This window comes from Periplaneta americana, chromosome 13 (genome assembly GCF_040183065.1).
Source record: "Periplaneta americana isolate PAMFEO1 chromosome 13, P.americana_PAMFEO1_priV1, whole genome shotgun sequence".
In the NCBI taxonomy this organism is placed as follows: domain Eukaryota; kingdom Metazoa; phylum Arthropoda; class Insecta; order Blattodea; family Blattidae; genus Periplaneta; species Periplaneta americana.
Window position 1 is genome coordinate 27,163,235 of NC_091129.1, and position 17,362 is coordinate 27,180,596.

General features: G+C 35.9%; 1 protein-coding gene across 9 annotated transcripts in view; it reads right to left on the minus strand.

Moving 5' to 3' along the window:
• The window catches only part of sand (sandman), a 1,680,707-nt gene that overhangs the window by 118,332 nt on the left and 1,545,013 nt on the right, over positions 1-17,362 (minus strand). For all 9 annotated transcript variants that reach the window (XM_069842971.1, XM_069842966.1, XM_069842970.1 and 6 more), the window contains one exon: positions 7,473-7,825. In XM_069842971.1, the coding sequence (XP_069699072.1) occupies positions 7,483-7,825 (343 nt within the window). In that variant the 3' untranslated portion in view covers positions 7,473-7,482. The remainder of the gene's footprint in view (positions 1-7,472; positions 7,826-17,362) is intronic.

The window sequence follows — 17,362 nt, forward strand, 5'->3', positions numbered from 1 at the left end:
TTCAGCTCAGTTGTCTAATCGTAGTCAAATAATTTGTCAAAAACGTCAATTATTATAAGGTTCCGAAAGTTAATATTGGTTAAACACGAAGATATATTTTGGACCCAAATTTCTTCTTAATATCCTGATGAATGATTTACTGTTAAGTTATTTAAATTAATAAGTAACGAACTTTGCTGTGTTAACTTTTTAAATAATGATGTTATTGTAACCTGGCTGACTAGTTACGATATTTTCTTCATCATGTACTGAATCTTAGCTAGTTGCTACACTATCTTCAGGTTTTCTGTTATGGTAGAGTGTGTTCATGATTGTACCGAAAAGGGCTTGTATTCTCAAATCCAGTTGAGTGTTTAGGATGTGTCGTGAGTGTGTATTTGTACGTTTGTACATTTAGTATTTTGCAGTTCATTTTTATTCAGATAAGTGTAGTAATACAGTACAAAATATATATAAGTTCAATCATAACACATATCTCTTTGCAAATGTTTGAGTACGCTTCAAACCACTGAGCAACACACATCTACAAACAAATAGAGGCACATATATACAAAGTATCTCCGTATATACAGTTCCTGGTAACTATGACTATGCACAACAAACCACCAATGACAACTCTGTTACCACACATTAATATCAAATAGAATATTCATGTTCAAATCCAAGCGTACACATACTACATCACAGCAGATATGTTCTTGATAATGATTAATTGTCAACATAAAACACAAGATTTGTAACATAGTATTACACTAATTATATAGTATTTTAACACATTTTACCCTTCGCAAATTTTAAATCTACGATCTTTTCATTCATAATCAAATTTTAATTGATGTTTTTAACACCGCCGATATTTTGCATAATTCAATTACTCACTATTTAATCTTATATGTATACCATGAATTATATGTATATACAATTACTTTCAATTCTTTCAAACTTGTGTTGTATTAAAATCAATTATAACAACCTTATATATAGCTTCATACATAAAACTCATGAAGATTCATTTATCATGTATAGTATACTGTTCGTTTGTCAATTCACTTAAGTTTCAGATCACGTATTTTATTATATCTGATGATGCCAAATAAGACGAAAACGTTAATATATATTTAATACCTTCATAGCAAATAAACATTTGCAAAGAGATATGTCTTAAGATTGAACTTATACATATTTTGTACTACATTTCGTATTGTTCTACAGCAGCGGTCATCAGAACACTGCACTCTCAGGCTAGCGTCTCTTACCCGCGGACAAGACACTGCCCTAGAGTGCATTCGTAGTTGCTGGCGGTATGCTGTTTCTCTATCCATTGTGCACGACGGAGCATATTTCCTTACCCTCCATGCACTCTACCCATTTCAGCTAATGCTGACGACCACTGTTCTTGAGTTTCGAGTTTCTGGATTTTAGGTTAAATGCATGTGTTGTGGTTGGCGTTTTTGTGTGTTTTATGTAGGTTGAATTGTTGTGTGGTTTGGTTATGGTTATGATATGTTTCTTGTAACGTGTTTGAAATGATCTTCCAGTCTATCCGATGTAACACTCACTAGGATTCAGCAGATGATGAAAAAGCATCGAAACTGGCAATCAGGTACAATAACATCATTATTTAAAATGTTAACACAGTAAAGTTTGTTAACGTAGGACCAGTGAGAAGTCTTCATGGGAGATCCTTGGACGGTTTCCGTTGCAGATACTGCAACGAGATCGAAACCTTAGCACACGTCCTAGGATCCTGTCAGCATGGAGAACTCCTGAAAAATTCACGCTATCATAATATCCGAAAACTAATAGCACAGGCCCTTTAAAAAAGAACCTTCGAGGTCCATGAAGAGGTGCACTGCGTTGCGTCTGAAGGCGACGGACTTAGAAGAGCGGACATCGTGGCTCTAGACAAGACTAATAGTAAAGGCTTTATACTGGACCCAACTGTTAGATTTGAGATGAGCCAGACCCAACAATCTGAGGTCAACAAAGAGAAACAACAAATTTATGAGCCTACTATTCCGTATTTTCGAGAAAAATATCATATGGAAGGCACCTGGGAAGTACATGGTTTGATGATCGGAGCGAGGGGCACCATCCCACGATCAACTGTAAACACTGTCAAAACACTTGGAATCCGTGACATCATTCCAAAAATAATTACTTCTAGCATTAAAGGGGAGATGGGCAGGACATGTGGCACGTATGGGGGAATACAGAAATGCATATAGAGTGTTAGTTGGGAGGCCGGATGGAAAAATACCTTTTTGGGAGGCCGAGACGTAGGCGGGAAGTTAATATTAAAATGGATTTGAGGGAGATAGGATATGATGGTAGAGACTGGATTAATCTTGCTCATGATAGGGACCAATGGCGGGCTTATGTGAGGGCGGTAATGAACCTCCGGGTTCCTTAAAAGCCTGTAAGTAAGCAAGCATTAAAGGTTCTGTGGCAATTCTGAAAAACCATTTATAAGGTATATCATAATCCTCCCCCCCCTCCTTTTCTATCCGTTAGTGTGTGATTGTTACAGTATATATGTACAAATTTATTAATTCTTAAATTTAAGCTCTAAGTTTACATTTCAATGTGACTCATCCATTTATTGTAATTGGTATTATTCTATATGTATTATTCTGGGTTTTTGGCTACTCAGGATGCCTGGACAGACTATTTCAGTAAAAACTGAGCATGCGCAGTATGATAGAACTCAGTAAGCACTGAGTATGCGCAGTATGTCAGAACTCAGTAAACACTGAGCATGCGCAGTATGTTAGGACTCAGTAAGCACTGAGCATGCGCAGTATGTTGAAACTCAGTAAGCACTGAGCATGCGCAGTATGTTGAAACTCAGTAAGCACTGAGCATGCGCAGTATGTTGAAACTCAGTAAGCACTGAGCATGCGCAGTATGTTGAAACTCAGTAAGCACTGAGCATGCGCAGTACGTTGGAACTTAAACTCCATTTTCACCTTCATTTTCTTTGTTACAATTGCATTTACTACAGTTAATACTTCTTTTGAAATCTCACATCCCTCTCTTAAACCTGCCGCCATGATTTCACTGGTTTACAGTGATTTTGCTACTGAACAAAAACCAGTGTACCAACCCTAATTTGAGTGTGCTGTTTTCAGGGGTGAAATCTGTTTTTGTCTATCACGTCACAATTCAAAAATAATATTTTTATTTTTAATATTTACCACAAGGCATTCATTGACGCAAAGGAGATATTTCTTCTAACTCTTCACATTAAACTTGGCCTCATGAAAAACCATGTAAGGGTTCTGAATAATTTTGGTGAAAGCTTTAAATATCTGAAGAAGAAGTTTGGGATAGTGAAAAGTGATGCAACACTGAAGGCAGGAATTTTCATTGGGCCAGAGATCCAACGGTTGATATGTGACACTACGTTCAGGTCAAAACTGAGTGCTCTTGAACTCGAAGCTGGGGATATATTTATAGTAGTGTCAACTAGGTTTTTAGCATATTATCGAGCTGATAATTATGCTGAGCTAGTATATAACATGCTTAGAGCATTTCAGAATCTAGGTTGTCGCATGTATTTAAAAATGTATTTTCTCCATTCATATCTTGAATTTTTTCCATCAAATCTCGGCGCTGTAAGTGACGAACATGGAGGTCAATACGGTCCGAGCATGACGGGTGATTTTTGCTGGTTTCTACAGCGATTAACCACATGCCAACATAACCGGAAAAGCAAAGGTATCAAGCATTTTAATAGTTTTTAGTGCTTACTACATATTGTAAGTGTATATCTTCTTATAAATGCATTTAAAATAATATAATATAACAAATTTCCAAAAAATATATACACTAAGCTCAATTTATATCTCTCACTTTACGGTAGAGGTATATTATTGACTACTATGATTTTGATTTAATTTTACAGTCCCATAACTCAAAACCCCGACGTGCTATGATAAATCTGATTACAGATCTGTAATCAGCGCATCAATTTCAATATAAAGCATTTTTTTTTTGTAGACCAGTGTTATTCGCAACAATTCTTTCCTGCTCGTAACTGTTTGTTCAATGACCGCAATTTTGGGCAGTGTAATGAACGTATTGTCTGCCTACATTTGGTGCATCTCCAACATACAATAATTAAAAAATCTTAAGAACTTTTTTTTATATACTGGGTGTTCATTTCAAAGTATGTCATGACGTCACTGTTGTTGGGTCACCGATTTGAAGCGAGTTTCAGCTTATATGTTAGAGAAGTTGCCTATTATTTAAGGCGTTCTTCAATCTGAACTTGAGAACGTGTACGGTATAACTTGAACGTCGTAGCAACAGATGGCGGTCTGTACGGTCTGTGTGCTACCATAACCTCTTTCGAACTGTGTTTTGCGCCGGCAAGTCGTACGCAGGGATTTGTTATCATCGGTTGCGTACGGTAACATTCCACAACACAAATCAAATGCTCCGTGTCCATGTTGACCGTCCAAGTTAATGTCAACAAATACGTAAGTAATCGTCTTAACTCTCTCCCCATATCCCGACAGTACGTATTTCCAAACAGTTCACATTCCTGCCACTACCGGCGTTACCGTACGTATCGGTACGTACTCTTCAAAATGAACGCCGTACTTGCTAGGCAACTTCTCTGCCTCTTAGGTTATACACCTCTGCGGAAGTGTAGGAAGATTGAATTCTCTATGCTCATCAGCTAGCCACATGACGGCATACAGCGAGCCATGACACATTTTGAACTGAACACCCTGTAGTATGAAACAAAATATTGTACGTACTCATTAAGAAAGCGTTTTAACAATACTCGTTACAATATTTTGGACTCGCCTGACGGCTCGTCCGTAAACATCTTACTAGTACCGTAAACGCTCGCTTTCTTAAGGAGTTACCCAAACAGCGTTGCCAACCCTGCGGCTTGATTAGATCGCACAGTTGGTTCCAAATTACCGCACTTTTAATTGGAAGATATAAAAATGGGCCTATTTTAGAGTATTTTACCAAAACTCCGTCCAGAACGTTTAATTTAAATGATTTTTAAAATTATTATAAGAAAATGATTGTTAAAAATTCAATATGGGAGCATAAAATGATTTTTAAACATTTTTTGTCTGCTTACCATGAGAGAAGGCTTAAAAATGAAAGAAATCACTTTTGTGATAAATCAGCAATGGCAAGAACAGAAGAATCGGAACCTACATCTAGCTCTTCCACATTCTGTTTCATCAGCGCACAACCAATCTTTAAATTTGGAAATATAGTAGTTTACCATAACTTTGTGAAATTTTGTTTCTGTCTTTTGTATTTCAGGGCACCTGATGTAGTTTTGTACGAGTAGAACCTACTAGGACCACCATCGCTATCTTCTGATTCCATTGCCACAATTTCACGTAGATCTTATAAAATTGACAATTCTTTTCTGCCCTGGCACTACCACAAAACATGACGAAGAAATAATGTTCCAATATACAGACTTCAGTATTCCTTTGTACGCATGTATACCGAATATATTCTTTTTCTCTTTCTGTTCCGGTGTTCCCAAAACATTACAATCAACTTATTATATCCTTAAGTGACAAAAGTAATTAATGTTCAGTCTAATGAGAGCTTTTAAGAGAGAATTTGCCTGAGATATTTGGAAATAAACGGAGGAATCGTTGTTTGCATCATTTTTGAGTAGCCACAAGTACTTAACGGATTTCTTAATTCGTAGCTAAAATAATGTTTAGTCTACGAAAATCAGGCTGTCATCTGGACCTGGAGACATGAGGGCATTGTTTAAGAACAAATCTGTAATGCATCTATATATATATAAATTGAAATCGTAATGGAAATTACAGGAAAACGGCTGAACGGATTTTAATGAGTGACACGTCATTTTGAAGCTTGGCATCCAAGGATTTTCAGAAAAATAATAACTTTCATTGAAGCGTTAGTTTTTGTACATAATTTTCCTATTTTCCAAAATCCATCTTTCGTCAGTTTTGAGAACTAATTGCATTTAAGAATAAAACAAAACACACACTATAGTAAACAATAGGCTATTACACGAAGGCTATGACCTGCAGGATTGCTGAGATATTTAGAGTACAAATTCAATTGGTTACTAAAAATTTCAAGACTTACTAAAAATTATTTACACGTCTGATTCTGCGGTGTGTAATTTTCTGAATACGGCTGTGCATTGGATGTTAAAATCTACAAAATTTGAGGTGGTTTGATGACATTATTACCATTAGAAATGAAATATTATTATAGTTAATCCCATTATGTGACTATTTTTCATAAATTATACATATTAATGACATGGAAGTGAAACATTTTGGGGTTATATAAGTAGATGTAGAGAATATCTGAAATTAGATCTTCTTATTTTCTATAATTTACTGAGTGGCGGCTGTTATACATAACTACAAAACTTACGTAAGCTAATAGTGTTATTAAAAATCAAATATTTTTATAGTTATTAATCAAGTGGAGGTGGGTCTTTTCATATACTTAATGACGGTGTGGTGTAGATATTTATATGCGTGATTCTCTTCAGTATTGGCTCGAGAGAGCGCAAAATTACACTTCCTAAGGAAAGACCAAAAGGTATTACTTACTGATAAAATAAGAGGCTTACAAAATTTTGTAGTCTCCCGATCATTTCAGCAAGATCTCTTAGCAGGACAAAATGATTTTACTCTCTACATTTCAAGTTCTACATGCAACAGCTATACGAAATGCTATGTTTATTGTTCGAAAGCATAGCAAAACTATTTTTTTTTACTTTCACCTACAATGCACAATAACCTGAAATAGCTATTGCTTTACTCCCACATGAAAAACCCACTGATCGTCCTGACATTGTTACTTGCGTTTTCGCGTTGAAATTAAAAAAACTAAGGTGGGTAGGTTCAAGAAAAAGTATTTGGCATAACAAACTATTCAGAAGGTGTATGTTATGGAAGCAAATAACTTTGAAAATGTCTGGTATTCTTCATTGGAAAAAAAACTCGAAAATTTTTATTTGAATGTCTAATGAACTTAGTTTCCAGCATTTGCTGCTCAAGCCAATAGTATGTGATATAATACTGCAGAAATGTATACAATATATAACATTTCAAATGTCGTAAATAACGAATTTTTAAAATTCCCGGTTTCTTCAATTTGTTTCCCTCTTTCCCGACTGGATTGTACGATTTGCGTACTATCTGTGGGTTGGATCGTACAATCGTACATGATATCAAATCATCGGACATGTATGATCCAGTTTGCAACACTGTACGTAAATAACTATTACTTGTGGAACATATTTGTTATTATTACGTAGTGACAATGTCTGATGACAATAATTGTTGTTTCATGACACTAATGAATCTTTAGTCTTTAAGCAGAGCGAACTGTGAAACTTTGTCAGATGGTGGGATATTCTGTAAGTGGAATAAAATGGATTAACAATGTTGGGCTGAGAGCGAGGAAGAGAAAACAAAGCCGCTTACCGTGTGGGTGTCATCTAACAGGCCGAGTCTCGAATGCCTCCTCCTGGGCGTTCCGCCTAGCACGATGTCTGCAGCTGAGCATGAACTTGATGGACCGCATGCAGGTGCGCATCTTGTGGACCACTTCCTCCTGCATGAGGTTGAAGCACATCGCGATCAGGGCCATGCCCAGCATCAGGTACATGGAGCAGAAGATGAAGCTCAGGTCGATCTCCTGGTTCTTGATGATCCTCTCGCCCGGAACGATGTCTCCGAAGCCGATGGTGCTCAGGCTGATGAAACAGAAGTACGCACTGTCCAAGAAGTCCCACTCTTCCCACTCGGAAAACAGAACCGCACCGAAACAAACATACCTGCAACAAAATACATCGCAATACAGCTTTGTGCGCTTGCTACTCTGTAACACTGACCACAAGTTTCATAGATTGCAGCCGTAAAGTTCATCAGAAATGTCACCAATTTAATATCTTTCTTCTAGAACTCAAGGGCACATGACGAAGTTAAAATTAATTCATTCTGAAAAGTTTTACGAAATTTGGTAGTATTATATTCCAACTGCATTTTAGCTATATACACCATGTCTCGCCTAGAGGGACTGAGAAATAAGTGCTAATTTAAAGTATAAATAAACTGCAAACATTTGTTAATAGATGTTCACGAAGAATTTTAAAAATCAGATTGCCACATCTAATCACAAACTCACAACTATGGAAGATAACAATTCAGAAGAAATCACAATAGAAATCAAAAGAAGCAAGTGGAATTGGATAGGGCAGACAATCAGGAAAGAAGATGGAGCAGAAGAAAGAATGGCTTTGGATTGGAACCCCCAGGGTAGTAGAGCAAGAGGAAGGCCAAGAAATACATGGAAGAGAACAGTTTTGGAGAAAATTGCTAGGGAGGGGAAAACATGGAGCGAAGTGAAGAAGTTGGCTACTTGGAGGCACTTTGTGAATGCCCTATGCTCCTCATGAGGAGATACAGGAGTTTGATTGATTGATTGATTGATTAAAGTACAAATAATGGTTTTATAGCATAACATTTTATATAACTTGACATAAAAACTCTCCGAATTTCGGAGAATGGTCAATACAACTCGATGTATACGCCTCGAGCTACCCTGAAGACATCCAAAAGGTACTCAACCTTCTGTCAAGTGTTCCATAACATTTGTGGAGTGATTAGCGCAGCTGCATATTTTATAATGCGTTGTATCAGTTTTTCCAAAGTGTCAAGTACCACGTTTGTACACAACACTCGTCATAAAGCCCTAGAAAAAGATCAAAGGGCGTCAAGGCCTAGGTCGCCAGGCAAGGGTTCTCCTTTTCCGATTAATCTACTGTGAAAGTTTGCATTCTAGAATCCAAGTACTGCTCAAAATTAAAGGGGTGGAGTCCCACATTGCTGAAAATCCGATCCTGGGGGAGATTTGATCAGCAACAAAAGTTCTGCACATGTCCAGATACACATTCCCTTTCATTGTTGCCTCAATGAAGAAGAATGGGCCAATCACGGAATGTTTTACTGAATGGCGCCAGGCTAGTTTCCACGATAAAAGTTCGTGCGCATGCGCATGAACATGCAACTGTTTTTAAACCATTGGTGCTAAATTTGGACAGTTTCTGCATCTTGTCAGATGTAAATCACAACAATATCTTCATCTCATTCTAACGGTGAGCATTTAATTCTCGATCCCTCTAAGAGGGACATTGTGTAATAATTTTTTTGTTTTGGATATTTCATTTCTTAAGGAAAGAAAAAATGTATTGGCTGTTTCACTTCTTTACAATATATATTTTCATACTCCAAATGGATTTAATTCAATTATGATTACAAATACGTTTAATTTTATTTTTAAATTAAGACTGTAAGGTGGCGTGGTACTTAAAGAGCAGTCAAAATTATTTTTTAATCAGATAATAATTCTTATTTAAAAATTACTGATTCCAAATCCAGGAACTTTTTGTTCTAAATTTGGCTCCCTGAAGTTACTAGATGAATGTAGAGGTGGTGAATTTCAATAGGCATGTTTTACATAAATATTAATTTTAATTTCAAAACCATTTTTCCGTAAGTTTCTTTTTCTTTCTTCAATACCAACTTTTTTATGCCAAACATTTATCAATCTGGATGCAATTTTTACTGCGAATATTTATGACGTATCTGCATGTTTCTATGTATTTATTTTGTAAGAAATGCTGCTAGTTAATTTTACTAATATTTTTTTATGGATAATACAGCATGGAAAATAATTAAACACACAAACTCCGGGAGGTTGTATCGCACACCAAAACAAACAGTTTTCTCTAATGTCATATTTTATTCAGAGGCTTTATTAACCCGGCAGAAGGTATAAATGTTCTTCAGTTCATGACGACTCTACAAATTAACATTTTGTTGTACGTCTTGACCCAGTGCAGTGCTTTATTAAACCGGTCTGGTGACACCGACATTTGCTGCAGCAGGGGAAATAAAAGATAATTCTGTCTGAAGTCTTTCACCGCCTTGGACAATCCATGTCCCGTCGGTGTAATCTTTGTGTACAAGTCAATGGAGGTATTTTTGAACATCTTTTGCAGTGATTTTGGTGTCTAAATGTTTTTGAACATATTTTGCAGTGATTTTGGTATGTGAAAGCTTTGTAAGACACTCAAGAAATAAAGCATGGCAATGGTTTCTGTTACATTAAGATCTGGTGTCCTCGCGAAATAACTGCTCACAGTACAATATGACAAAAGAAAACTGTTTGTTTTGGTGTCTCATACAACCTCCCGGAGTTTGTCGGTTTATTTACTTTTCACCATATAGAAGAAATAATAATATATTCAAAATTACTAAAAAATTGGAAAATGAATGTGATATTCCATAAAATGAATGTATAGAAAGGTTTATCTATGTCTTGTGAATGTAACAAAATGTAAAACGGAAGCTTAAAGATTGAGAACTTCTACTAAATACTTCGGTTTGGAAATACGGGTATTTCTAAAAAAAAAATCAAAAGTCAAAAACATTTAGAAGCTCAAAATTTGGATTTTGTTCGCCCTTCACGTAGTAAACATGCTATTAAAATTTGACTGAGAAGAATATAAATGAAAGAAGTTGTAATTTTTAGTGGAGTTGCACTTTAACTAAACACTCATTTAACCCATAGTTCCGGAGTCGGAACAGAGCAGTGATTTCAGTAGCTTCAAGGAGTTTGGTTACACTTATTTACGGACAGATGGCAGAGGTATAAGTGGTGAGCTTATTGCCACAAATGCCACCTCGTATGCAACTATGGTATTGCTAGAACACGACAGAGGAGAAATTTAATCCAGAAGTTCTAATTTAAGTTTGGAGATCTACAACTTTCCGGAAAACTCAGATGCGGAACACATGGCTTGAAGTCTCTAACGGAGGACTTGCGCTTCGGATTCTTGCGTCCTGAAACATCTATCGACCCCAGCCGCGTTTGAAACCACTACCCTAGGACGTAGATGATAGCGCTTTACCCTTAGAGGCTTAGACCACGGGGGCAGTCTCTAAACTGTGGATTTATGAAATGATATGGTATGATGTGATATGATATACAGGGTGTTTCAAAAATACGGGGCATAATTTCAGGTATGTATTTCCCACATGTAGACAATCAAAATAGTTCATTACAACATGTGTCCGGAAATGCTTAATTTCCGAGTTATGGCCTTCACAAGATTGAAATTCACCGGAACGTTTTTCTTTCCGCAGGTCGTTGTCATTACAGAAGATGTTCAAAATGTCCACCTCCTGCTTGAATACAGATCTCACATCGTTGTCTCATTGACCTGCGAACACGATCCCAAACTCCAGGAGTATTGCGTATGTCCTCAGAAGATGCCACAATTCGATTCCGAAGGGATTCCAAATCAGGCACCGGAGACGAATAAACCATTGATCTTAAATGGCCCCACAAGTAGAAATCGAGAGGGTTCAGATCAGGTGAGCGTGGAGGCCAAGCAATTGGGCCACCTCTACCTATCCATCGATCAGGAAACCTTCGATCCAAGTACCGTACGACTGAAGTGTGCAGGAACGCCATCATGCAAGAAGTGAATGTGTTGACGATTGATCAGTGGAGTGTCTTCTAAAACATGAGGTATGGTGTTTTCCAGGAAGTTTGTGTAGCCTACGCCTGCCCCGTAATTCGGCAATGTTTGCTTATTGGTACTGCAATAAATTTCGAGGGTATTAAATAAATTATTTTCACACGCCTGGACTTGAACGGCGCAGTACCGCTCGCACTAGCCGAGAGCTGAAGATAAGCGAGCGTTGGGCGTCATTTTACTCCTGTGTTTATGAAAACTTGTGATAAAGCTAGCCCAGCTATGCTAACTAGACGAAACATCACGTGTTTGTCTCCTGGCCTTGCTTGTCTCGGCTAGCTCCCGTCTCACAGTCAGCTGGTTAGTTCGCGCGCGTACTATTTATTTTCTTTATTTGATGTTTTCAATACTTTCTTATCAACATACCATTAGTAAAAAATATGTGTTTATTTGAATTTTCAATGCGGAATCTAACCATATATATTTAAAATATTTTTTCCTAAGCAAAGGCATCATAATGAGGAAAAAATCTAAATTTCTTCATTTCCATAAAAAGTAAAAAAGTCTGTTTATATGTCAATATAAACTTTACTTATTCAGCATCAAAATAAAGCATGATTTTGATCATTGGGTGAAAGGGTTTCGGAGCTACAACATACAACAGTTTAAAGTTGCTAATTTTATGAAAATACGATAAATTGTAATATTTTTAATTTAAACACTATGACGTTCTGATACCTCAAACTTTGCACAAAGCATTGTATCGCAGTTCTCTACTTATAAAAAAAGTTTCATTACATTTAGAAATTGAAATGTCAATTTTCTCTATATTTCGGTCGATTTGAGATGGAATAGCTCATACATACATACATACATACATACATACATACATACATACTTACATGCATGCATGCATTGTGTTTAATTTCATTTAATAATAAATAAGTTATTTTATAAAAAAAGAAGCATCGACTATGTACTTCTGGCAAAAGAACTAAGGAAGAGAATAGTGAATTCTTTTGTGTGAAATGTGTTATAATAATAATAATAATAATAATAATAATAATAATAATAATAATAATAATAATAATAATAATAATTTATTTTAGCAGGCAGAATTAAGGTCGTAAGTCCTTCTCTTCCACTCAACCAGCAAAAAGTATACATACATATGTATGAACCTACAAAGAATTCGGGTCTATATGACTATAGGATATCGCTAGTGTGTTTATGAGAATATATATTGGCTAGATTGGAGAATGGGGTGATGTCATGTGGTCGACGTATGTGAGAAGGTCGTGTTGGTTTACGTCGGCCATGTTGTGACGTCAGAATCGTTTGTCACACTTGACAAAAATTAAGCGATATCCTATAATAAAAGAATCCAAAGAATTCAACAATTTGATTTAGATAAGAGCTACATGTATACAAGAGTTATTTACGAATTAAACAACAAAATACTATGAACTATTAATTAAACACTGAAATACAAACTATGTAGCAGAATTAAGCTAAAATACATAGAATGTTAATATATTTCAAATAATAATGTTAGATAATAGAAAAAGATTATTATGAAAATTTTGAAAATACAGCACTATCAGGATGCATGTCTAAAGGAGGGAGTAACAATGTAGACAGTGATAGTTTAGGTCAGTATGATTGGAGTGAAATGCTAAGAAGGTTATCTTTTAAGCTGTTTTTAAAAGCGTTTATTGTCTTGCAGCCCCTAATACTTTGTGACAGGGAATTCCATTATTGCGAAGTGGATACTGTAAAAGATGATGAATAACGAGATGTTCTATGAAGAGGTACACTTAACGCGCCACAGATAAGTGATCTGGTATTTACGCCGTGGTTAGAGTATAGATAAGAGAAACAAGACGAAAGGTAATTTGGTGTTGAAGTTATGCAGAATTCGAATGAGTAAAGACAAAGAGTGTAAAGTTTACGTTCTTTAAGTCGGAGCCACGAAAGACTTGCGAAGGACGGTGATATGTGGTCATATCGTCGGACGTTGCATACGTATCTGTCGCATATATTTTGAGCTCGCTGTAACTTGACTGACGGTTCAGAACTTAGGTCACTTAACAAAACGTCACAATAATCGAAGTGCGGTATTACTAGGGTTTGTAGTGAGGCAGAAACATTACGACCTTAAGTTTCTCCTTTCTATGGATCTATATTCCTAGGATTCACAACGCTGGACATGCTTGTAACAGACATGTTAAAACCTAGTCTTAATTCGACAGTGTTTTCATTCAATTGATTAAAAAATTTAACACACAAAGACAATATAATTATCACAGTATTAAAATGCACATTGAAAATCATGTTTAAACCATACATGTTTCATGACGTGCGGTCCTAACATCAGTGGTCATCTGTACAGAGAATAATCTCTTGATATATTATTATTAAAAAATGTTGAAATTGAAGTTTAATAATGTGTTTAAAGTTGAAAACGGCCATAGTACAGAATGAATACTTACGACTTCGCTGAGATGCGACGCCGGTGTGGGTAGGCGACTGAATGCGGCGTGTGTTATGACTACGCTGGTCAAATTGAAAAGCAATACACAGATCAAAGAGAATGTTACTATCAATTGTAGCTTTATCATTTAAATTATTTTTATTTGTGATTTTGTCTTTATAAATCTATATGGATTTTAGAATGTTTAAAGTTTGACCTTTATGTTGTACCTGCAGGATAGTCGTATCTGATTCTATATTAGTAAAGAAATGTTGGCTGTTATAAATGTTTTCGTTAAACGCTGATTGAACCCTTTTACTCACTGTTTGAAATTTGTCTATGTTCTTCATATCTTGTAACAAATGTTCTGCCACTTTGACCTATATATTGGGCTTCGCAATCAGGAAATTGACATTTTAATTTATAAACACCGAAAGTGTTGAATTTATTAAATTTCTGCTTCAAAATACTATATACATTTTTTGCAATGTATTTAAGGATATTACATGTAAATTTTGGTAAACAACCCCTTGCTCCAAATAGTAAGCCTGCAATATCCCAGTTGTAAAGCGAAATGTCATATTTTTCACTGAGGTATGGAAGACAAGGTACATATTCAGCTGGCTTGTCATCATTTATCTGAAGTGCTTGATTCGTGTCTCGTTCAAAGCAAATCGTGGGATCTACGACCATCGCTTTCTGGATTCTTCTATTGACGGCAATTATATCGACTCTTCTATAAGAATCATCTTCAGACACACAATGAATCTCATCATGTACTTCCCATCCTATGTTTCTTAGCAGGTTGGCAATTGCTGTACGGGCACGACGGTGTCTGTTGTTACGTAGTAGCTCTCCCTTCTTACAGAATCCTATTACGTGCCAAGTGCGTGTAAATGCGCATTTCCTAAAAAGATGCCAGAAGTGTGTTCATGAAGGACATCATTTCCAACATCTCATGTTATAAGGTACGTGATTATTTTTCTTTGTAATTTTACTCAATTGTACGTGGTAATTTGCATTTTACATTGTATATTTGTACTGAATTGGTGAGGGAGGTAACGTCGGTTGCTATCGCCGGCCGCCGTGCAACGGACGAATCGACAGCGAAGAACACTGTATAAGCATGCTACACTTTCTACACCTTACGCCATGTTCAGTGTTTGTTTTCTCTTATTTCACATTTTCCGACATCTATTATCTTTCCGATGGACGAAAAGTAGATTTTCAAGTGGGTAAAAGACTTCGTTGGGGTACCAAATTGAAGCTTAAACTTGTGGCATGTTGTGAACTAAAATTAGTATGTCAAAAAATTATGATTATTTTATCCTAAAATACAAATATAAATATATTTATAAAATGCATAAGTAAAGTGGGATACCTTTAGAACGATTTAAGGTAAATAAATAATTTTATTATTTACCATACTCCGTACGTAGGAGATCATTTTTGCGAAATAAGTTTCAACCTAGGTCAATATGTAATTGAGTTAGGTCGGTCCAAAATTGTATTAATTTTTCGAAATATATTTTCTTTGGGCCTCCAAATTCGATTTTCAAGTTTCAATTATACCGGGACAGCATTTTATTTTTACTTCAATTTTTATTGTACCTGAGTTTCTGAATGTACTTCACTCCCACCCCTTCTACTAGTAAACTTCCAACCGTTCACGATACAGAGCCGAGGGCGCGTAAGCAGTACTGAGTGAGTAGAGTACGTTCCAGAAAAATGTTCGCGTTTTCCAGTGACGAAAGAGATTTCAATAATGAATCATATTTTCGCACAGGTACTGTCGTCCGTTTGCCTACGTCGCATTCCGGTTTCCCCCACCTGCTTCTGTTCGCTCCTTTGTAAAGTCTAGCAGCTGGGCTGTCTTAGCTCTTTTCTGAAAACATTAATTTCTGTTAGGAGTTAATTGCACGTCTACGTAATATTATACTACTATTTAAAATAACTTAAATTAAAGGGTATCGTTAAGTAATTAACTGTCACATGATTTACTCCCTTTCTACGACCCTACGACATTACCACTTGGACGGACAGTAGATAGTATGTCTGAGTAATTTTATCTTTTCGGATCGGGCAGAAGTGAAGATTGAATTAACAATACGTAAGGTACTCTTTAATAGAGTAGGTACAGAATTATTTCAACATGAGTTACTCGTACGAAAGACGAAACTGATAATTGGAATTAGGTACAATAGTCTATAGTGTGATAATATGCACAAAAGAACTGAAGCCTGTATCGAAATGAATGGCCACCATTGTCAAAAATGAGTTTAAATATCCATATTATGATAATTTTCAATTTAATTTCATTCTCTATATTGTACGCTAATATGCTATAACAGTACAATATACACTGCATAATGAATACGTCCGATTGGATAGCTCAATTCGTGAGTAAAAACACGAAGTGATAATACAGTACTGTACTTTGATTAAACAAAAACCCAATGAAAATTATCAAACTCAACATTGCGATATCTCCTAGTTTACGTAAATGGATGAACTACTTTTCTTCCCTCCTATACCTACTCCAGTCGTGGAAGGGGTAGCAAACGGTGTTTCCTGTTTCAGTCGTTAATAGAATGGTATAGCCAGATTAATATTAAAAATGTTAGTAAAAATAAATGATGTCTCTGTATAAATTGCTTTGATTATTCCCAAGAATTATGCCACCAAAGTTTGAAGGGCATTAATGAAAAGCTGTGGAATTTTATCCTAAGAACCGATTTATAACTTAACATTGTTGACCGATGTTTTGTCTTCTGATGTTGTCGAGCTTCGTTACTCTCCATATTTTCCTTAAGGTCCTCATATCTGTTGTTTCCATTGGTTGCTCTGTCTAATTTATAAATCATTTTTAACACCTGAAACTTTTTGTTAGGAGAAAGCTATCTACTTGGTTCAACAACGTTGTGAAGGCGTATGAAATGGTGTTCGGAACTCACAAACCTTCTCTAATTTTAATGTTAGTCTTTGTATTGTTAACTCTCTGTAGTACTTTTGATTTACAAAATGTGAGTAAAATTAAACACAGGTCGTTCAGTTAAGGACTGAGCTTTATTCCGTTTTTTGTGTTATGCAAGTTTTTCAGCGAGGAAATACATAATTAACAACAAAATGTGAGACAGCTTTTACAGAACAGTCAGACTGAGTGTAGGTGAGAACATTATTTTTATGAATAATGTAAATTTCTATAACACCTGAATACATTTCGCAGCCACGAATCTGACATTACCCAGATATAACACAATAAGGACGAATAAAATATCCCAATATACAGGGTGCTCAAAAGTGTAATGTTTTGAGATAAAGTGGAATTCATAAAATAAGGCAAAATTTAATACACA